This window comes from Kryptolebias marmoratus, linkage group LG10, assembly GCF_001649575.2.
Source record: "Kryptolebias marmoratus isolate JLee-2015 linkage group LG10, ASM164957v2, whole genome shotgun sequence".
Lineage (NCBI taxonomy): Eukaryota > Metazoa > Chordata > Actinopteri > Cyprinodontiformes > Rivulidae > Kryptolebias > Kryptolebias marmoratus.
Window position 1 is genome coordinate 5,121,727 of NC_051439.1, and position 23,536 is coordinate 5,145,262.

Genomic DNA, 23,536 nt, shown 5'->3' on the forward strand with positions numbered 1-23,536 from the left:
ACAGACAAAAACATCATCACTCTGCCTCCGCTTTTTGGCGGCAGATGATAGTAAAGCTGCTTCAAAAAGTTTCAGCTGAGTGGTAAAACAAAAATACTAATGTGAACCTTTAATTCAGTGTGAGAAAAAAACCCAAAACCAATCTGCAGAATGAAAAGAAATCATTTGGCTCCCATTTAAAGTTTTTGGTTTGTTCCTTTTTATTTGTATTTTTTTCTACTGTTACTGTTTGCCTTAAAGCTGCACTTTTTGAGTTTTGACAAAGCAGGGTTTTTTTCGAAACTCATTTAGACTGGCATGTTGATCTCACATTATTTGACTTCACTGTGCAGGAGTTAGCAGGTGGACATGGCTGCCCGGTTTTAGGACACAGCTGTCAAGAAAACTTTACTCAGAGTTTTTTGAAGCAGCTTCAAGATCCTATTACAATGTTTAGAAGGTAAATCTTGCTATTTATTTGTTTGCTCATTCCAGAATACTTTTGTATACTTCATATAAGACTAAATGACTGCGAGGTGCCCAGCAAAACAAGCCCAAATTATCAGCCCTCCACGACCGTGCTCAGCAGTTAAATGCTGACATGTTTGAATTTGCCTAAATCTGGAGCTGTTAAACTCAAACATCTCCGCTTGGGTCTAATTTTTAAATGGACAGTGTTTCAGAAGTCTTTAATTGTTTAAGATTTTTGTAGCACTTCTTGTTTTGTTTGTTTTTTTTACAGTAATTTGACAGGAAAGGGGGACATTAAAAAGGGAAAGACATGCTGTGAACACCCAGGCTGGGACTTGAACCTGAGACCTCAGAGTTGGCATTATGTTTAGAGCTGTTGTAATCATATTTGGAATCAAGATTGATTTTCATTGGTCATGTCAAGTTCTGATTCTAAAGGAAACATGGTTGATTTGTTTCAGACATAATAAGATTGATGCATGAGACATCAGGTCGTGTCATGTGCTTTTTTCATGCCATCTGTCTATTTAAAATTGTGGAATGTTAATAGAATTATGACAAACAAGCTGGGAGATTTTAGAAAACTCAAAGCTTTTAAAGCCAACTAAGAATTTTTTTTTATGAAAATGGAAATCAGCTGATCAAACCGTTAATCCAAACAGACATAATGTGATTTGGAAAGTAAACAGACATGTGGGCAAAATATCATGAGTTCGGCAGGCAAACACAAAACTGTCTAATATTGTTTGAAAATCAAAACTTATCGTTAGAAGGAAAAGTGCTGCCGAAAAACTTTGACCTCTTCATTTAATGTCTTAAATGTTCAAAAAGAATTCATGGAGAGATTCAGAAAATGAAATAAATCCAATTCAGTCCTGACCACTTCTATTTAAGTCATGAATGCTGAATCAACATTCCCACTGTTTTCCTGTTTTTTGTTGTTGTTTTTTTAATTTTCCATATTTTCTAGCTGATTCAGAAGTTAAGTGCTATGATTTTTGTTTTTTATAACTTTTATCATTTCAAATATGATTAACTTTATTTACAATTATTTTCCCCATAGAAATACATATAAAACTTTTAATTTCCTTCAAAAACATTGTTCTTCTGAGGCCTTCTAGTGAATGTGCATAGAGTGGGAATAGGATTATAATATATTTTAATGAACATTTGAAATGTATCCATCACTTGCCATGGCTACGTGTTTGAAGAGTTATCAGAACCTCTAGGCCTTCTGAGTCATATCTGGATAAGTGTAGTCTTCAGATGAAAAATGAGTCTCCAGTGTTGGCTGAGGAGGGCTGCACCATCAGACCTTGGAGCCAGATTCCCCCAAGTAGCCAAATGCTAATGCAGAGGTGCTACAAAGCATTAAGGTAATGATAGACAACCTATGAACCAAAATTATCACCAAACTTGATCAATAATATCAGAGTTAGTTAAACAGGAAGTAGCAGCTGCTCTGAAACCCTTGGATAACGACAGGTTTTAGTTTTATTTTGATTTGAGGAGAGGAAGCATGCATTATTGTTCTGATGCTTCTGCTAGGAAAGAAGGGGGGCAGTTCTGTTCTGAATTTTGGGGTTGTTTATTCATTTAGGTCCATGGGAATCAGGTTGTCATCTACCCCATATTTCCAGACGTATGCAGGTGTTGTGTTAAATTTAATTACGTACCTAAAATTAATTTCCTATTATTTATTTATTTATTCATTTGCTTATTTTATTGCATGGTGAAACTTTCCTCTATTTCAGTTGAGGAGTTTACCACTTAGTTTGGATGAGGATATTACATTTGCTAGTTTGAATTGTAAAGGTCTAAACAATTCATTCAAGCTCAGTAAAGTTTTGCACTATCTGTGCCACCTTGATGCTCATAATTTATCTGAAAAAGTACCATTTGAGGGATGTAGACCACACCAAACTGAAGAGGAACTGGGTTGGCTTGGGTTTCCTGATCAGTCCCTTAGTTCTGCTGCTATAGGCATTAGACGGCTGGAGGACAAATTGACCACATTTCCTAAATGGGGTGATGACTCTTTTTTTGGGCTGGATTTTCACAATGCTGCTGGATTTGACTATTTATGATTTGGCTATGGGAGGGGATTTCCACTCCTGGGTGGACCCTTTCTTAGACCGCTCTTCCTCCACTTCTGCATTTCATCAAGGTCGGACAAGGGATTAAGGCCTTTATAAAAGATTTTAATGTTGTGGACCCCTGGTCCATTTTAAATTCAGATAAGAGGCGATAATCGTTTTTTTCTTGCATATTCACCATATCTAGACTAATATTGATGTTTTTTTAGTTGATAGCAAGCTGCTTTCATCAATTTCAGACTGTAAATGTGGCTCTATTGTGGTCTCAGACCATGCTTTGTTCACCATAAATGTTTACTTCTAAAAACTTACTAATGCAAGACCACCACGATGTCTTGATACACACCTACTTCTAGATAATGACTTTATTAGTTTTGTCTCTAAACTCATAGATTTTTTTTTCTTTCAGCTTAATAAGACTGTCAATAAGGTCACAGACTTATATATATATATATATATATATATATTAGTATCTGCAGACTTTATCTCCTTCCTCAGTGCTGTTAACACTCAGAACTCATTCTATAATGATAGTAGAGCTCAAGATTGCAATTAAATCTTTGCAATGTAGAAAAAGCCCAGGTCCATATATTTTTTCATTTGAATTCTACAAAACATTTTGGAAGCAGCTGGTCCCATTCCTATTAGAGATGTTTGTCTTATCCTTCATAGGATCACGAGGCTCTGCCTTGTTCTTTTGTTTTAATTTTGCATTATGTTAAATTAACAAGAAGACGTTGTGTATGTCTCTGTTAAAAAAACCAAAACAAACAAAAAATGAAGGAGCCATCCAAAGCAAAGCTGAGCACTATAATATTCAATGAGAGCACCCTGCCCGTCAATGTATGACGAGAAGGGGCTTCCCGGTGCGTCAATACGCAACGCACAGGGAGCCTGCCCAAGCATCCAAATGTGACGAGATGGGAGTGAGAATGTATTGGGATGAACGGGTGAATGACTGAAGTGCTTTGGAGTCCTTGGACTTGATGAAGCGCTATACAAGTGCAGACCATTTGCCATTTACCAGTTATACCCCTACATCAAACTGAGTTTATCTGCAATAGACATTCATTATTTAATCTCCAGAAAGTATTTAATGTTGTTTACAATCCCTCCACAACTACTCTACCTGAGGCTTTATTTGCACTGGATGCTGAAAAAATCTTTGACAGTAGAGTAGACTGATTTGTTTTCTATTTTAGAAACATTTGGATTTGGGGTCAAATTCATCTCATGGGTAAAAATATTGTATGCAGCCCTTCAGGCATCTGTCAGAACAAATGGTACAAACTCTGAATATTTTCACTTACATCCTTATACAAGGCAGAGATGCCCATTAAGTTCTTTTTAAATGGACATTGTAATGGAGTCTCAGTCCATTGATTTTTCACTCTCATCCTGATATATCTGGAATAAATAGAAACAGTGTGGAGTTTAAGGTAACCCTGTATGCAGATGACCTTCCACTACTCCTGTCTGACCTATCTGTCACACTCTGTCCTACCACCCGTTCAGCCCTAGATGCACTTGGTAAAATTCATAAAATATTAACTTAATTTTGGGAAACGTTTCATATTTGCCATAAACAGAGAGGCAAAAAAGTATCTGCTCGATAATCTACCATTCAAGATATCCAATTCAGGTTTTACCTATCTTGGAGTGTACATTTATAAGAAAAATGTTCTCTCTTTGCTTACACAAATTAAACATTATTTTGAGAAATGGTTTCTCCTAAATCTTTTTGTGGCTGCAAGAATTAATGACATGCAAATTAATGTTATCCTACGCTGTTTACTAGTCTTATTCTGGAATATATTTGGTGCAAGAAACCACCTAGGCTGCACCTTCAAGTCTACAGAGGCCTAAAATTGTTGGCGGAACGGCTCTAGCTAATGTCTTGTATTATTACTGAGCAACTAATATCAGAAATCTGAATTATTGGGTTCAGTATGAGGAGAAACTCCTCCCATCATGGGTCGTTATGACAACAAATTCTGCTCATCCAGTAGCATTAAAAGCCTTACTAAACTCACCTCTTCACTCTTCTAGTTACACTAAGAATGTGATAGTGGCTGTCTGTCCTAAAATCTGGGTTTTATTTACACACCATTTTGGCTGCAAATAGTCTGTTGGAGAACCTCGAGCAGGAAGTCATATTTGTACCCAATCCTTGTTGGATAAGACATTCTCTGTATGGGCCAGGTTAGGTATAAAAACACGAAGAGATTAGTTGGTTCTACTTTTGCTTCTTTTTAACAGATAATAAATAAATTGTCTCTCCCTAAAGAGGATGTTTCCAGATGTCTTCAAGCTCAACATTATGTCCTCAGCTCATCCACAAAATGTCTGACTCTTCATAACCCGTCTGATTTTAAAGTCTTTCTATAACCTCTCCCTTCAATCAGAGGGGGGATTTCTTCCATATATTTAAATATTTTTAACCATTTAAATCCTTCCACTGTGTTGAATACTATGGGAGACAGATTTGGGACTGGTGATATCAGATGATGTTTGGGGAGACGTTTTAAAGAGAGTTCACAGATCTTCAGTCTGTGCTGAGCACAGCTTCATGCAATGTCCAATCCTACATCGAGCTCACTATAATAAAGCCAGGATTGGAAACATATTTGACACAGTGTCCGCTCTGTGTGCACAATGCCAACGGGCAACAAGAAACTACTCGCATGTTTTGAAACTGTCTCCAAAAAGGTTCTGGTTTGAAATTCGTCATAGAGCAGTGGCCTGAAGAGAGCTGTGCACAAGAGATGTTCTCACAATCTGTAAGTTTATACCAAATTAATTTAAGTTTCTTCTCGTTTATAAAGCTACACAGATTTAGCAAACAAGATTTTTTTATTTGTACGTTTTACATAATGTGTGTCATTATGCACATTTTCTGCTTCATAATGAAGCCCTTCTACTCTCATATTTCCTCAGTTACAGTAGAGAGAACACTGTGTCACCTGAGTTGTGGTGAGAGCCTGGGAAATCAGGAGGAAAGCTCTCCAAACTCATGACAGGCATTCATGTTGATCCGATCAGATTCTCCAAGACACTGAAGTCGTTATGTGACCCTCAGTATGAAGTTAATGAGTTGAAATAATTAAAGTCACAACCCAGTGTAACTGGAAACAGCTGATGTTTTCTCCACTGAAAACAGCAACTCCTGATGCAGCATAATGTAATAAATACACAGCAAGTAGGACTGCGTGTGCATGCATGTTCTCTTCATGGTCATTTTAGTAAATCAAACACAAGAGAGACGATAAAACTCTCATCTAACTAATCCCTTTTTATGCTTTATCACAATTAATGGCGATGCAAATGAAAACCTCATGATTGCCAACAGCCTTCTCACTGTTGTACAGCAGAGGGCAATCAGAAAATGCCAAAAATAAGATTAAATTGACATTAACTTAAACTGTTTGAATTGTTGTAAGAGAAACTGCACTTTAACTGTGATGAAATTAAAAAAACAACAACAAGCATTTTTGCTGCAGACAAGGCTGGACTTTCCAAAGATCAGAAGCCCAGGGCCCCGAGGATAAAAGGGGCCCCAAAACAGTATTATTGTTATTAATAAATTAATGCTTTCTAAACACCTTTTTAAAATTATTTCCAATGACATGTACATCACTAAAAAGAATTTAAATTTGTTTGAACCATTGCCAGTTTATTACTGCCTAATGGTTTGTGGTGGGTTTCTTGTTTCAGATATTTTTGCAGTTTTAAAGCCAATAAAGTTCTTCTACTTTCACTGAATGACTTTAGTCTGTGTAATTCTGAGCCATAATGGTTTGTAAATGTTCTTGTTGCTTTGCAGAAGACAAGTGCAGTGTTGTTGTTTTATGTAATTATTCTGTATTTTCACCTTCATCTTGAGGTCCACGCAGCAAAATCTATTAACAAATATATATATATTTTTTTCACAAAGTCACGCAGCAGAAAGCATTTGTTCGTCTTAGATTTTAGATCATTTTTAACCAAAACTCTAGTTTCTACTGACTTTTCTTAGTGCTTGCTGATGTTCTTCATTTTGTCCTTTTATCTTTTATTGCCATGGCACTTTAAAATTATTTGTTTCATTAAAAAAAAATTAAATTTTTTTTAGTTTAATTAGAGAAACAGTTCAGATTCACTCGTGTTCTGTGCAGCAATGGTGAGCTAAATAAATGAAACTGTGACAGAACAGACTTTCCTATAATTTTCTAGGTTTGTATTTTTTACTGTTTGTCAGACTTTCGAGCAGCTCTGCTCTGTGTGACTAGAAAGCTTGAAGTTCATGCGCATTCAATCAGTGTTGTAATGTGATAGGGCCCCTTAAATCTTAAATAGCTCCAGTCCAGGGACCCACATCCTCTTTAATACTGGCCTGGCTGCAGGACCACAGAGACAAGAAAACACGCTTCAACGTCAACCTGAACATTTACCTAGTCTACACTTTGAGCATAATCAGCTGACTGAAATATACATTTCAACAACCTTTTCAGACCTTTTCCATTGAGTTAAACAGCTTTACGTGCCATTCACGATCAGTTTTTTTCTCTTGAATTTGAACAGCAGCGCAGGGTCACCTCTGGCCTTGACCTTTGACCTTTGACTGCATTACCACAACAAATTAATCACTTGTTTGTTGCAACCACTCCAACAGTTTTGAAACATTTGATTCAAATCTGTTTATTAGTTTTAAAATAATCTTGCTAACAGACAGATGGATAAAGAAAAGATAAAGAAACTAACCATCACTGCTGAAAACATAACCTCCTTGGTGGAGCTAATCTCAAATGGAAAAACTGCTGCTTAAGAGTGTGGCATAAGAAATTAAATCTACTGATGTGTCTTTTTAAACTTGATGTTTTGTTCATGATGTGTCTTTTTAAACTTGATGTTTTGTTCATTTAGCACAGGAGTGTCCAACTCTGGTCCTCGAGGGCTGCCATCCTGTATGTTTTACTTGATTCTCTGCTCCAACACACCTGATTCAGTGGTTAAATCACCTCTTCATGTTCTGCAGAAGCCTGTTAATCACCCACTGATTCAGATCAGGTGTGTTGGAGCAGAGAAACAAATAAAACATGCAGGATAGTGGCCCTCCAGAACCAGGGTTGGAGACTCCTGGATTAATCAATAAGTTGGGTTTGTTCTAAATTCTAACATGTCTTCAGGTGATTTATATGAATAATTTGACAAGAAAACCAAGATCACGTTCTGTTTTTCAATAAGTATTGATCGGGATTGGCGCTTGGTTAGGACCTGTATTTATTATTTTAGCCTCCTGGGTAACTGAGTTTGCCAGCCCTGCTCTAAAATGACTAAATATGATTTTTTTTTTTTAAAGAGTTTTTGTCGCCATCTAAAGGTGTCATTTATGTTTTCGTTTTCTGTAGATAACTTTCATTTTTTAATCCTATCTAATTGGATTTGGTATGTTTATGAAAAACAATCTCAGTTTATTTTATTTTAGTTTAGTTTAGTTTAGTTTTTTTAAAAACAAACAAACAAAAAAATGATTGCTGCTTTTTTATTATGTTTTTGTGATGAGTTTTTAGCCTCAGGTGGTTTTATTCATTTTTAATGCCCCCATCAAAGAAAAAGCCATAATCCTTTGCCTGTGTGTGTTTGTCTGCACTGTTAGCAAAATATCTTCTGAACCAGTGGATGGGTTTTAATGAAACTCCCATAATGTGATCAATAGATAAACATCTACAATTGATTAAATATTGGAGTCAACCAAGTTTAAGATGGCCGCCACAGCCAACTGAAATTTCAAAACAAAAATGACTATCACTTTTATAGATATTGAACTAAAATTAGTTGTGGTTGTAGATGATTTATTTTGAGTGCCAACACACGTCACAGTATCTCATGAGATTGCACAAAAGGTCATTGACGAGGTTGGAGTAAAACAACTACAGCTGTGTCATTTCTCAACATGAGAGGAGTTTAAAACGCTGTCATGAAAGGCGGCGGGTGATCTGCATTCCTTCAAGGAAAGCTGGGTTGTTATTCTTTTTTCAAGGAACCAAAAGTCACCACAGCTGAGTGACTTTGCTTTAAAAATCCCCTTTGAGAAACAAACCAAGTGTGACTCAACTGGAAATTACTTCTCATGTTCATTCAGCTGCTGCTGCTGGAAACTGAAATGACTGTATCACACAGACACCTACACACCAACTGAAACCCTGCTGGAGTTTTTTTTATTTCCTTTTCTTTGTTATTGCTGCTAAACCAAGAATCTATTTGTCTGTCTGCAGTATGAGAACGAGCCTCCATGTTTCAATAAACTGAAACGTTTTCTGACTTCTGTGACTTGTTATCGCCAGTGAACATTTGGTTCCACCCTCAGAGGAGATAACATGTCTGAAATACTTCCTCTTTGTTCAGAAAATGCTTCTGGTGTGCAGCGCCAAGTTCTGTTTTAAAATACAAGTAAAAAAAAAAAAAAAAGATCAGTTCGCCCATTTCTTAAATCCACTTTTTTACCTCCTGCAGCCAAAAGCAAAAGAGCAACCGTGATTTTGCAAGCGTCTGTGTGTGTGTGTCTCTGTTAGTGAAATATCTCATGAGCCACTGGCTGGATTTTAACGAAACTCTCAGAAAGTAATCGTTGAATGGACGTCTACAACTGATTAACTTTTAGAGTCAATCCAATTCAAGATGACCGATGCAGCTAATCAACTTTATAAAACGCAGAAATGACTGAAACTAAGTCAGTTTTGCAGACATTGAGTTAAAATTTTAATAACTGAGAGTCACACCACATAATCTGAGCTCTAATGGCCTATCCTGAATATCATTTACAATTTAACCAAAATGGCTGCAACTCGGTTATATCTCATCAAAAAACGATCCTGACCTAAAACCTGAGTGATATGCATTCCTCACTGCGCCTCCATGGGACAACAAGAGGAATGCAGAAAGTTTTCTTTCTAGAAGCCACTCCTCTCAAAAAGGTACATCAGTGATGATGAGAAACATTTAAATCAAAATCCACCAGTGATGCTCCTGCTGTCACACCTGTTGTTGGACCTATCTTCCATTTCCATGTTCAGGATTAACTAGGAAGGACCAGAACCCACCTGCAGGCCGTCTACAGGAACCTGACACCTGTTCAAGTAAGAAACAACACTCCTGTAGTTACAGATTTACACGCTGGTCAGGTTTGAACTAAATGATGTCTGTACTGACCTCTGTATCAAAAAAACATCTCAACTTAAAGGCCTAGCATTCCTTGAAGTAACACATATCACCTTTCATGCCAGAGTTTTAGACTAAGATCATCTTATATTGAGAAATGAGTTGTTTTTGTTCAATCTTTAAAAACTGTAATGATCAGTCTCATGCAATATTATGTGATTTGACAGCACTCAGTATGTGTTGTGAGGGACTCTCAGCCACAAACACTTTACATTTTAGCTCAATATCTGTAAAACTGACTGAATTACAGCCACTTTTGTGTTTTGTAAAATCAGTTAGCTGTGGCAGCCATCTTGAATAGAGTTGGCTCCGAAAGTTAATCATTTGTAGACGTACATCCAATAATTATTTCCTGAAAGTTTCATTAAAAAACATTTAATTGTTCATGAGATATTTTGCTAACAGACAGACAGAGCTGATTCCAAAATATGATGGCTAAATTTTAAACAAGGATCTTATACAATCTGTTATCACTTACACTGTATGTTAGGGATCAGTCTCAGCCACTACCACACCAAATATCTGTAAAATTAGCTCCATTTTAGGGTCAGTTGGTTGTGGCAGCCATCTTGAATCGAGCTGACTCCAAAAGTTAATAAGTTATAGATGTGTATCTGATCATTACTGTGTTCAAGTTTGATTCAAATTTACCAAGTGCTTCATGAGACACTTTGGCAACAGACACGTCAAAATCACTATCACCTGCCTACGCCTTTCAGATGGTGAAACGGACTAAAAAATTAGCATGTTTTTATTTTTCAAGTAAAAATCCTCTAAGACAATCAGACTTCACTGTGTTGTGCATTTTAATAAAACTGCTTAAGAACACTGATTTTATATTCTTCACCATTTTTGGGGAGGTTTTCACTTTAAACTTTAAACCCACTTTTAGGCCAGATTCAGCTCAGTTACTCATAGCGTCTTTTCTCTCTCTCTCTCTCTCTCCTTTGCACTGGAACTTGTTTGGTGAGTCTTGAGAAATGCACAAGTGTATCAAGAGCAATCATCTAAGATTGGCTGATGGTGGACATGCAGAAAATGCCCTCTTTTTACTGACATATTTAATTCAATTTAACTTTATTTAAACAGCACTTTTCAAACACAGGTGAAGCAGAGCATGACATAAAAAAACAATTAAGCATCGAAGTAGGGCAGTTCAAAATGGAGTGACACACACACACAGATATATATATATATATATATATATATCCGTATGAATATAAATTAAAACAAAAAGAATAAGAGTAGATGAAACAAAACAAGTATATTAAAGCAAAAAAACACAAACACATTACAACTACCTACATGCATTTAAGTAAAACAGATTATAATTCATAAAATACGAACTATAAACTGTTTTCAAGAAGGAAAATTTAAGCTTTGATGTAAAAGCAGGGAGAATGTAGCAATCATGAACTCAATCAGGAATCTGATTCCTGAAAGCTTTCTGTGTTTGCTGCCTTCAAACATTCAGCGAGTGAACAAGTAGAAGCTTGTTTGTACAACTAATGAGGCTTTTTTCTTTCTAGATGTTATGTGTTGTAGTGGGGACTTTCTGTCAAGCTTGTGCAAGACTGGGAATGGCAAGACTGTTAGTGTTTTAACTTTACTTTTACTGTTTATTTCAGACTTGTGCAGATGAGTAAAATGCAGGGAAATCTGTCAGTGGTCAGTGCTCAGCTTCAGCTGTTCAGCAGTACCACTATCTGTAGGTGTACCAAGTTACTGTATATTTGTTCAAATAGGAGTTTGTAGTTTCTCATCTAAAAAAAACAGACCATTTCTATTCTTTTACTTTTTAAATTTTTGAATCTACCTTTGATACTGTCTTTAAATGTTGCATCACACTTGGTTGATCCGAGTGTTATTCACTGTCAGTTTGATTAAAAAGGACACTAAAATCTCTCTGAAGCTTGATGTTTATGTTACGTTTAAAGCAAGTGATCAGCAGTCAGGTTGTTTTCACGCTGCTGCTCTCGTCTAGACATTTTGGTTCAGATTTTCAGGCCTGTCTCCTATCACACGCATCACTCCTGTCAGGCTGTTCTTTCTTTGCACCAAAAGATAAAGGAAAACCTGCACAAATCTACCATTTACGTCCTGCTCAACATGAGCTCTGACAATTTAACAGATATTGAGCTCAAATTTGGTGTGGTAGTAGCTGAGACTGATCCCCGATAAGACAATACAATATGACTAAGTGCTAACACGTGTCAAACTTTGTTCCTTGAGGGCCGACCTCCTGCAGGTTTTAGATGTGTTCTTGCTTAAAAACACCTTCTTTAAATGGATGACTTGTAGATGTGCTTCTGGAGAACTTGATGGTTTGATGAGGAGGTAATTAAACCATTTGAATCAGGTGTGTTGGAGCAGAAAAACCTAAAACTTCCAGGACAGACGAGCCTTGAGGCCTGGAGTTAACTGATCACATGACCTCAGTGTTTAAACGTTTGTCATTAACTACTGGAATTAATTGTCTGATTGTTTGCAAAATATTTCATGAACCACAGCAAATCAACCTTAGCCTACACAAAAATGGTTATACCTCAATAAATTGTACAGACATTGAACTAAAATTGAGATAGTGTGCAATATGCGTTTCTGTCACCTTTTATTCTTCACAGCTTTTTAAATTTCTAATCAAATAGTGGCTAAAATAGTGGGCATTTGTAAAAATCACCTCATGGACAAATTTCACCTAAAAGACTAAATCTGTCTCTTCTCCTGTTTTGTCCTTCAGACATGAGAGATAGACTGGAGAACCTGCAACATGTGCAGACTGACTCTGAGGGTTTCAGCACGGTGGAGCTGAACATCCCATCGGAACACGAAACAGCAGCTGGTCCCGACCAGGACCTGGACGGCATCCTGCAGGAGGCCCAGCGAATACGTCTGGAAATTCAGCAGATCCAAAACAACATCAGCGAGCTCAGAGATTTGAACTACCAGGCTCTAAACAGGACTTTGTTTCCCGCTGCGACAAAGCGGGACTCCAATGCCATCGGGGCAGACATTAAGCTCGGAGGAGAGGCCGTGCTGCAGCAGCTGCACGCTATGAACGACCTCCGAGGAGAGCTGGAGGCCCGGCGTGGCCCCTCTGACCCTGCGGCACGAATAGCTCGGACACAGTACCACTATCTGAGCAACGCTCTGCGGCAGGTGATGTTCAGCTACAACGACACAGAGATGAGCCACAGGGAGGCCTGCAAACGGCACATCCAGAGGCAGATGGAGGTGGTGGGAACAGAGGTCACTGAGAAGGAGATCGAGGAGATGATAGAGGGCGAGGAGCTGTCTGTGTTCAGCGTCGATGTGGTGGGGAAAACCGCCTCATCCGCCCTCGTGCAGATTGAGACCAGACACAGAGAGCTGCTAGAGCTGGAGACCAGGGTCCAGGGGATCCAAGAGCTTTTCCTGGACGTGGCCTTGCTTGTAGAAGAGCAGGGGGCAGCTGTCGAAAACATTGAGAAAAATGTCCAAAATGTTACAGTGGTCATTCAGGATGCAAATACCCAGTTAGGACACGCCACAACTTCCGACAAAAACAATCCTTTTAAGAAGATGTTTTGTGGCTATTTTCCATGTTATCACAGTTAAATCTGAAAAAACTGGGTCATTGTGTAAAATTTAAATAAAAACAGAATGTAATGATTTGCAAGTCTCATAAACCTAATTACAATTACATATTCAAAATTTTATTTTTTTGTATATTTTTGCAAAATAGTTTTCTAAATGTACATTTCAAGATGTGAAAAATATATTGGATAAAAAGTTTGAAATAAGTACACTTTAGTCATTACTCATAAAAGTATATTCTTAATTCATATATTAAAAAAAATCACTATTCTTTTTTAGTATTTTTGCAATATACTATGTAAAAATCAAATAAATAAAACATAAATACGTTAAAGTCTTTGTTTTTCTCCTGGGATTCCAGTCCATCACAGAGACAAATGAGATACACAACCATTTATGTGCACACTCAGGTCAGATTAGACTCTTTTCTCTCAATAAACCTAAAATGATGTGGGAAAAAAACAAAGTTTTGGGAGAAAACCCACTTTATGCAGGAAGAGAACATAAACTTCAAAGAAAAAGGCTCCATCAGAGATTTGCAACTGTTTTCCTATGAGGCAGCAGCACTAACTACTTCCCCACTGCGCCGCCCTTTTATTAATAATGGCAAATTTAAGTTTTCTTATTACATTTAACTGACCTACTCCTCTGTTATTTCTACATTAAATTAATGTTTTATTGTAGTTTGAATAAGGGACAGCTGGTATAAATGGGCTAACAAAGCTTAGCTCTCCCTGACATTTACAATAAAGATAAAAGATTTGAAAGATAAGAAAATTACTGTCAAACAATTTTTAAACATGTTGTTTCATGTTTTGGTGAAGCGTAGAAAAGTATCAGCAATAAACAGAAAACACAAAAAACAGAATTCCTCTAAATGGGCTAGTTTTTTACAGCCCACACTGTCATGGTCAGTCAGGTTTGAGCCCAGAATGTAGGCAGGACACAAGGACCTCAGGAAAACTACTATTTTATTAAAATAAAAACTGCTGGCAAGGCAGCTGAACTCTACTGGCAATAAAACTGTGAAAACAAGAATTGAAATACAACAGGGAGGACCATGATAGAATCTAATAATGCACAACACAGGGGGAACAGACAATATAAGGGAGTGCAAATTAAAACAGAATCACAAACGCCTGGAGGGACACAGCTGTGAACAGGTTAGAATAGGCGGGGCAGGAACGGACTGAAAACCAAACACTGGGGAAACTGGCAGACGCAAGGAAGTAAAATAAGCACAAGAATCACAAAAAATAAAACCAAACACCACAAAGGGTTACTAAATATAACCCTAAACATGGATCCTGACTCAAACACAGCAACATAAAATTGTATTCATGTTTAAAGGGTTGAGTGATTGACAGATGTTAGGCCACACCCCTTTGATTTGTTGCTCATTTGGGCTGATTCTGTTCAGCCTAAAGACCAAAACCTTCAGCCAATGAGAAAGCACGTGACATGACGTCCCCTCTCTGCTTGTATTTGCAGATCGTAGACTAGTGATGGGAACGGCAGTTCTTTTGAGTGTACTGAATCCCTAGAATCAGTTCATTAAAATGTTTCATTCAAAAGATTTGTTGACCGAATCATTAAGTTCATTTGTGCAGTCTGTGAATGAGTGACACAGCACCACTTCCAGCACAGTGTTACATAAACAACACTCCTCAGCAGCAGTTCTCTGTGTTCGCGCATGCGTTAATCTACAGTTCGTTTATTGAACAAATCCCTCCCCTGCCCTCTCTGACAGAGTCCTCTGTCTCTGATGTTCATGAGTGACACAACACTTCAAGCAGCACTTCACCTAATGTAAACACAAGTCATCTTTCTTTTATTATTGTTATTAGATTTTACGAAGGACACCGAGCATCAATTAATTTGTTTGAACGAATTGTTCACAAACGACAATACTGGAGTCTATATGCAGCCTGCAGATGGACAATTGTCACTGCTTTCAATCAGTTACTAAAACATTTAAAAGATTTTGGTGGCAATACACAATATACTCTATATACCTGGCTGCTTGTACATGGATATGAGCTTCCTCCATAGGGTGGCCGGGCTCAGCCTTAGAGATAAGGTGAAGGAGCTCAGGTCATCTGGATGGAGCTCGGAGTAGAGCCGCTGCTCCTTCACATCGAAAGGAGTAGCTGAGGTTGTACGTACATCTGATTAGGGTGCCTCCTGGATACCTTCCTTTTAAGGTTTTTCTGGCATGTCCCACTGGAAGGAGACGTCGGGGTTGACCCAGAACTCACTGGAGGGATTATGTATCCTCTCTGGCCTGGGAACACCTTGGGATCCCCCAGGAGGAGCTGGAGAGTCATGGAAAGAGGGAGGTCTGGGTTTCTCTCCTCAACCTGTTGCCTCCGTGACCCGAGTACAGATAAGGGGTAGAAGATGGATGGATGGATGGATGGATGGATGGATGGATGGATGGATGGATGGATGCTTGGTAAGTTCCATGTAAGTACCAGGTAAGTATTAGGTAAGTCTCTAATACACACCAGGTACACAGTAGGTCTCATGTAAGAACCAGGTTTGTACCCAGGAAGTATTGGGTAAGTACCAGGAACATACCTGATAAGTTGCCAGGTAAGTCCCCGTTAGGTACCAAGTAAATACAGGTAAGTATCATGTGTGTACCTGGTACCTGGTAAGTATTAGGCTGTATTATGCATTGCTACCAAAAAAAAAAAAAAAAAGTTTGTGAAATTTTATAATCCTGCTGCTTTGTTAGCAGGCGCGAGCTGCGGATAGGTGAAGCTCCCTCGCGCCCTGAAGGTGGCTGTTTCTTCCTGGACTCGAACCCGTGAAGCGGTGATGAGGGGTGTCATGAATGTAGGGCAGAGGCGTGATCTTCCGCCTCGGTTTCCCCTGCAGTCTTCTCAGGCTGCGTTCGTGCGCTGCTCACTTACATATGACACATGTCGAAATGTATATTTGTAACCGAGATAAAAAGAGGAAGTGAGTTTTTCTTCGCTCTTCTCTTCTTCTTTAGTGAGTCTAACCTCGTAGAACCGGCGGAGGCTCACAACCAGGTAAGCTGACTTTATGTTTCACTGTGTTTGTTATAGATATTCATTCTTAAACAGTCGCTCTCTGTGATGGAGAGATTCAGGCTCAGTTTGTCTCCTCTTCCCCCTCTTACATCAGCCCTGAAATGCTTTCAAGTGCCCGATCTGACTGTTTCATCTTATAAAACGGGTTTTAAAAGTCATCCTGGCTCCGTCATGTTAAATATGAGAAACATATTCTGAGTGTAAATGAGTCTGAGATCTGCAGCTTAGAGTCACATCTGAGGAAGTTAGCAGCCAGTTTCCTTTTCTAGCCAAACCTCAACAAGAGCACCTAAAACTGTACTGTGACTTTTCTAAAAATGGAGTTTCCTGAAAAATGTCTCAACAGTTTCAGAGTTTTTTTTTTGTTTGTTTTCTTAAGAAAAATATAGATAGACCATCCTGTAGCTTAAAAGAAAACATCAAAATAAACACATTTCCGTGATAATGAGTGAGTCAAATATTACCAAGAAGTATAACAACAATTCTTCAATATGTCTTGAACTGTTATACAGTTTTGCTTGTTTAATATCCGTCCTTCTTAGTTTATAAGTAAAAAAACATCTGTGTTGCTTCAAGTATCTGCTTATACATATTTAGGAGATTTTATTTCTTATTTGGGAGTGTTGCATGTATTATTTTGTGCAGTTTTAGTCAGTTTGTTGACTTGACTGTCTAGCCACAGACTTTCAATTAAAAGCCTAACTTTCCTTAAAAGAAGGCATATCGCCAAAGTTTCAAGTTGAGAACTGACAGAGTTGTAGCTGTTTAGAACAAACCTTGAAAATGTTGTGATAAATATTCTCATGTCACACTCAGAGTACGTGTTGGCGATGACTGTCAGCTACTTCCCCTAAAGGTTTAGCTCAGTATCTGTAAAACTGGCTGAGTTATAGCCATTTTTCTGTTTTCTAAGATCAGTTGGCTGTGGCAGCCATCTTGAATTGGGCTGGCTCCAGGAGTGAATCAGTTGTTGATGTACATCCGATTATTAGGTTTTGCAAGTTTCATTAAAATTTGTCTCGTGATTTTTGAGATAATTTGGTAACAGACACGCCCACAACAAACTCACACTCAGAAATTCACCTTTCAGTGGTGGGTGATAATGATATTCAGCCTGTGAGTCGTGAGGATCTTAAAATCTTCAGCTTGCCATCTTTTAGTTAGTTTGTTGTGGATTTTAAAGAGTCATTGTCCAATAAAAATGTATTTGTTGAATCTTCAGCTGGTTTCCAAATAGTCTGGTTTCAGTACATTTTTTTATATATCTCCTGAAACCCTGGACAAATTATAATGAAACTTTTAGAAAAATAATTATGTGATGTACATTTACAACTGATTACTTTTTGGAGTCAGCCTGATTTAAGATGGCTAAAACCCAGACGGTTTTACAGACATTGAGCTAAAATGTGGTGGTAGTATCTGAGAATCATTCACAACTCATATTATGAGATCTAACACATTCTGCAAGAACTTTGTTAAAGGTTTTGCCGTTAATTATTTGGAGTCAATTTGTTCTGTCTGTTAGCAAAATATCTCATGAACCACTAGACAGATTTTGATGAAACTTTCAGGAAATATTCATTGGACGTACATCTACAACTATTACCTATAGGAGACAACACGATTCAAGATGGTCACCACAGCTAACTGTCTATGGAAAGCACAAAAATGGCTATAATTCAGTCAATTGACAGATATTGAGCTAAAATTAGATGTGGTAGTAGCTGAGGGTCAGCCATCTCTCAATACTGCATGAGATCACACCTCATGTGACACATTTTCATTTTCACTCTTAAGTTACTAAAAAAAAACTACTAGTTGTGCCTCAAAAATCCCTATCTGCTCAGAGTTTTTGTCCTTAGGTTCATTTTAACTGTCTGTATTTTCATCTAATTTACAACCAGATTGAGCAAAAAAAAACCAACTCCTTAAATGTTTTACAAGTCCTTTTAAAAAGTTGGTAAAAGGTCCTGATTCCATTTGCAGGTAAAATGAAGGACCGACTGTGTGACCTGCCAACCATCGTCTCTACGCCTGCAGAGAACAGGGAGCTGCACGGGCCTGATGGCACCCAGAACCTCAGCGGTGAGGATGAGGAGCACCTTGAGCAGCACGCCGTCGTGTTTCACGGTGAAGATGTGATGGATGGCATCTATAAAGAGGCCCAGGCCATGAGGAAGGAGATGCTGCGGCTCAAGTTAGACGTGAAGAGTCTTGGGAAGCAGAACACCCGCTTCCTCACGTCCGTCAGGAGGTTCAGCAGCATCAAGCGGGACTCCAACGCGCTCGGGCGGGACATCAAAGCAAGGGGGGAGGCCATTTATGCACGGCTGAAGAAGATGGGGAAGCAGAGTAAGGAGATGGAGGAGGAGCACGGCGCCACGTCGGCTTTGGCTCGCATGGTGCGCGCACAGTACGTGTCCCTGACCAGCGCCTTCCACCAGGCCATGTCAGAGTACAACGAGGCTGAAATGATCCAGAGGGAGAACTGTAAGACCCGCATCCAGAGGCAGGCGGAGATCATGGGCAAGGAGGTGAGCAGGGAGCAGATAGACGAGATGATCGAGACTGGAAAGTGGAACGTGTTCTCGGACAATCTCCTGCTGGAGGGCAGGACTGCCCGGTCCGCTCTAAATGAGATTGAGAACAGGCACAAGGAGCTGCTGGAGCTGGAGGGTCGCATCAAAGACATCCACGAACTCTTCTTCCAGATGGCTCTGCTGGTGGAGGAGCAGGGCTGCATGCTGAACAACATCGAAGCAAATGTCACCGCAACTCAAGACTATGTTGCACAAGCAACAGTTGATATCAAGAAGGCTGTGAAGTACAAGAAAAGCAATCCATGCAAGAAACTTTTCTGTTGCTGCTTCCCCTGCTGTAGATGAGCCTTTTTTCAGCTTTAATCCTGTTATTGCCTGTTATTGATTTCTACACATACAACCTCACTTTCTACTTAGTTGGGATGTTGTGTAAATAAAAGCAGAATTCGGTGAATTGTAAATCTCATACACCCATATTTTATTTACAATGAAACAGCTCAAAAGTTTAAACTAGAGAATTTTACAATGTTTTTTTGTAGAAAAAGGAACTACTACAAACTCATGCTGTTGCAGTGGATTCAGTCTGTGGTTTAGCATCGTCTTGCTGCAATATGCAAGGTTTTTGCTGAAAAAGACTTCGTCTGGATGGGAACAGATGTTGCTCTAAAACCTGTAGATGCTTTTCTGCAGTGATCATACCTTTCCAGATGTGTAAGCTGCCCATGCCATAGGCACTAATGCACCCCCATACCATCAGAGAGGCAAGCTTTTGAACTGTGTGCTGTTAACAGGCTGGATGGTCCCTCTCCTCCTTAGTACGGAAAAAATAATTTCAAATTTTGATTCCTCTGACCACAGAACAGTTTCCCCTTTGCTTTAGCCTATTTGAAATGAGTTTGTCTCAGAGAAGACAGCTGTATTTCTTTGCATGATAGAGTTTTAAGCAGCATTAGTGGATGGCAGGCTCAAGGATCCCACACATTCAGCCTTGTTCTTTGTGCACATAGATTTTTCTTGGTTCTTGAAAACTTTTGATGATATTATGAACTGTAGATTGTGTTTTTATTTACATTTTATGCAATGCCCCAATCTTTTCAGAATTGGAGTTGTATTTAAGTTCAAATGTAACTTCAGCTTTAAGGCAGCAGTGGTGTCCTTCTTTCACACTCTAGCATCATTTTCTTCACTGTGCTGGTCTGAGAAGAAGTGAGAGGCATCTCAAACCGCAGGTTCAAATGCAAATACAGACAGGGCAATTTGGGTGTTGCATTTCCTGATTGTCACTTAGATTATTACTTTCAGCAGCTCACATGCGACTGCGATAAAGAAATGTTAACTGTTTAATCTGAGATCAGCCTTGTCCTGCAACTTTCAGCTTTGTAAGTTTTTTTAATTTATTCAAATCTAAAATATAATTAATATGTTAAGAACTGCATCTAGTGGCTTGTTTGGATAACTTGATTGTAACTGAGTATAAAACTGAAAATAAAAGTAGGCCTGAACTTTGCTGTATTCATTTCCTAACCAGTCTTTAGAAAGTGCAGGTTGCACAACAATAGCTTCATTTCTCAGCAGCATTAGAGCAGGGCTTTTGTTGTCTCATATAACAGAGGACTCTCACGTTATCTCTGTTTAGAGATGAATTGGTGTCATGTTAAATCAATAGTAATTCAGTTTGCTTTATTTATAGAGCACCAATTCACAACAAAAGTCATATTGGCACTATACAACATCATAAATTCAAATGACTCCAAAACAGATCCAGATACAAATCCAGTTACAGTCAATTCATTCCCGTTATAATACAAAACATTCACATATATTGTAAAATGTTAATTAGTAAAAGCAAATTTATCTAAGGAATCCAGCAGGTTATACAGCAGTCTCCCATCTTGAGCAGCACATTGGTGACTGTGGAAAGGAACAACTGTCTTTCTCTGAAGAAACCTCCAGCAGAACCAGGATCAGGCTGGGTGGCCATCTGCCTTGACTGTCTGGGGTTAGTGAGGACAGGAGAGAGACAGAGACAAACACAGAAGGACTGGTCCAGGCGGAGTGTAAAACATAAAAACATGGAGAGCAGAAAGAATAAAGACAGCAGCAGAGTGAGGAAATGTGATCAGTTTGTCCTCCAGCAGTCTGAGTCTATAGCAGCAGAACTAAGGGAGAGCTCAGGAAACCTGAACCAACCCGAACTATAGGATTTATCAGAAAAGAAAGTCTAGCCTTAAAAGTAGACAGGGTGTCAGCCTCACAGACAGAAACTGGGAGTTGGTTCCACAAGAGAAGATCCTGATTATAGAAAGCTCTGCCTCCTGTTCTACTTTTAGAACCTCTAGGAACCACAAGTAAACCTGCAGTCTGAGAGCAAAGTGCTCTGTTAGGAAACAATGGAACAAGAAGATCTTTAATATAAGATGGAGCTTTGTTGTTGAGAGCTTTGTATGTTAGAGGGAAGATTTTAAACTCTGTTCTGAATGTTACAGGAAGCCAAATGGAGAGAAGCTAAATACTAAGTACACAACTCAATCCAGTCATGTAATGGGGCAGCTTTTTGTTCGTGTGTGTACACATGTTCACTGAGGCAGAGCCACAATAACAGAGAGAGAGACGGTCAGAGGGCTTCCTGTTTGCATGGGAGGCTTGTTTTATCTCACCATCCTGTGAGCTTTTGAATATAGAATTTATATGAGATTTCCTCTTGATCGCCCACAGCAAGGGGGAGTTCTAGTTGTGAGCTGTGAATCAGACCATCATCATCCAGTGGGTGTTTTCTGAACCAACCGTCTGTGCTGAGTGTTGAAACAAGTTTACAGGTCTAAAATGATTGCACTTCCTCGGTTAGCACAGCCGCTGTGGTTGTGTGGGAGGGTTTTATACGCAGCTTGGCCGGCTTTATTTGAAATGTTGTACCATGAGTTTGTTCAGGAATCCATGTTGTTTTCCAGGCTGTTTGTGGGGGGCGGCCAAATGGTGACGGTGTTGGTGTAGTCCTCGGGTTCTAACCCGACTCCTGGTTGGAATTAAAGGCCTAGCATTTCTTGAAGGAATACCTATCACCATCGGCAGTTTTCTATGCCAATTTTTTTTTTTTAACTAAGATATTATGATGAGAACTGATGAACTTGTAGCTATTTCCATAAAACACCATTATGCACAATCACATCTTGCAAGATCTCGCACTCTACATACGTGCTGGGGATGACTGTCAGCTACTACCGCTTCAAACTTTAGCTCAGTATCTGTGAGTTTGACAAATTTATAGCCATTTTTGTGTTTTTGTTAAGATCAATTAGCTGTGGTTGCCATCTCAAATTAGATTGACTCCAAAAATTAATCAGTTATGTATATCCTATCATTTCTCTCTGAGAGGTTCATTAAAATTGGTTTAGAGGTTCATGTAAAATTTTACTAACAGGCAGACAAACACACGCCAAAATTTTTGCCTTTTTGCCTTTGGCGGCAGGCAATAAGTATTGTTGACATGCGTTGGTTTGTGCTGTAAAAGTTAGAGGAATCTAGTGGAGTTTTCTTGTTCCCATGTGTCTATCTTCACTACACGCTTTAAATTTTAAAAAATCTAGTTTTAAAAATAGTAGTAGTTTTAAAAATTCTCTTTGACAAAGCAAAGCTGCCTTTCTGGGTGGAGTTTACATGTTCTCCCTGTGATCATGTGGGTTTCCTCCCACAGACCAAAAACATGCAAGTTAGGTTAATTCGTAACTCTAAAATTGTCCCTAGGTGAGAGTGAGAGCGTGAATGGTTGTTTGTCTTGTTTGTCTCCGAGTTTCCCTGTGATGGACTGGAGACCTGTCCAGGGTGTCCCCCGCCTCTCACACAATGACTGCTGGAGGTAGACACCAGCTCCCTGAGACCTGGAAACGAGAAGCAGGTAAAGGCTTTATGTCCTGTGACCTGCTAAAAATAATCCCCCCACACACACAAACTGTAGATTTGGTGCCATCTAGCTGTAATTTCTTGTAGAATTCTTAAAACTAAACCTATTTCATCTCACTCGCCATTGCAGTAGGAGAAGCACTGATTAACGCTTAATAATTAATAGGTATTAACTTTTGGAGTCAACACAATTCAAGATGGCTGCCACAGCCAACTGACCTTAAAAACACAAAAATAGCTGCAACTTAGTCAACTTTACGAATACTGATTTAAAATCTATTGAGGTAGTAGCTGAGACTGATTCCCAACACATATTTTGAGAGATAACAGGTTGTGTAAGATCTTTGTCTTAACTTTGTCATTAACGTTTTGGAGTTAACTCTGTCTGTTAGCAAAATATCTCATGAACCGTCCACAGCACAGATGTTAATGAAACTCGCAGAAACTAGCCAACGGATGGGCATCTACGACCGATTAACTTCTGGAGTCAATCCAATTCAAGATGGCCACTACAAAAATGGCTACAAGTCAGTCAGCTGTACAGACATTGAGCTAAAATTGGATGTGGTAGCAGCTGGGAGTGATTGACAACATGCTCTGTGACGTCTCGTAAAATCACGAGCTGGTTGGTTTTGCTCTTACAAAAAGAAGGTCACGGATTACCTGCAGAAACTGGAGAAGGACAAAACTATCAATCGATCTTTGTACTACAGGTTAT

At 38.8% G+C, this 23,536-nt stretch overlaps 2 protein-coding genes across 2 annotated transcripts; both read left to right on the forward strand.

The window, feature by feature from the left end:
• The first annotated feature begins 9,549 nt into the window (after positions 1–9,549).
• LOC108239052 (syntaxin-11) lies at positions 9,550–13,396 on the forward strand. The gene is made up of 2 exons (XM_017421512.3): positions 9,550–9,661; positions 12,484–13,396. The coding sequence occupies exon 2, from the start codon at positions 12,486–12,488 to the stop codon at positions 13,338–13,340; it is 855 nt and encodes a 284-aa protein (XP_017277001.1). The 5' UTR covers positions 9,550–9,661; positions 12,484–12,485; the 3' UTR covers positions 13,341–13,396.
• A 2,691-nt stretch (positions 13,397–16,087) lies between these two features.
• Positions 16,088–20,423, forward strand: stx11a (syntaxin 11a). Its single transcript, XM_017421523.3, has 2 exons — positions 16,088–16,360; positions 18,368–20,423. Exon 2 carries the CDS (start codon positions 18,373–18,375, stop codon positions 19,264–19,266), a length of 894 nt encoding a protein of 297 aa, XP_017277012.1. The 5' UTR covers positions 16,088–16,360; positions 18,368–18,372; the 3' UTR covers positions 19,267–20,423.
• The last annotated feature ends 3,113 nt before the right edge of the window (positions 20,424–23,536 follow it).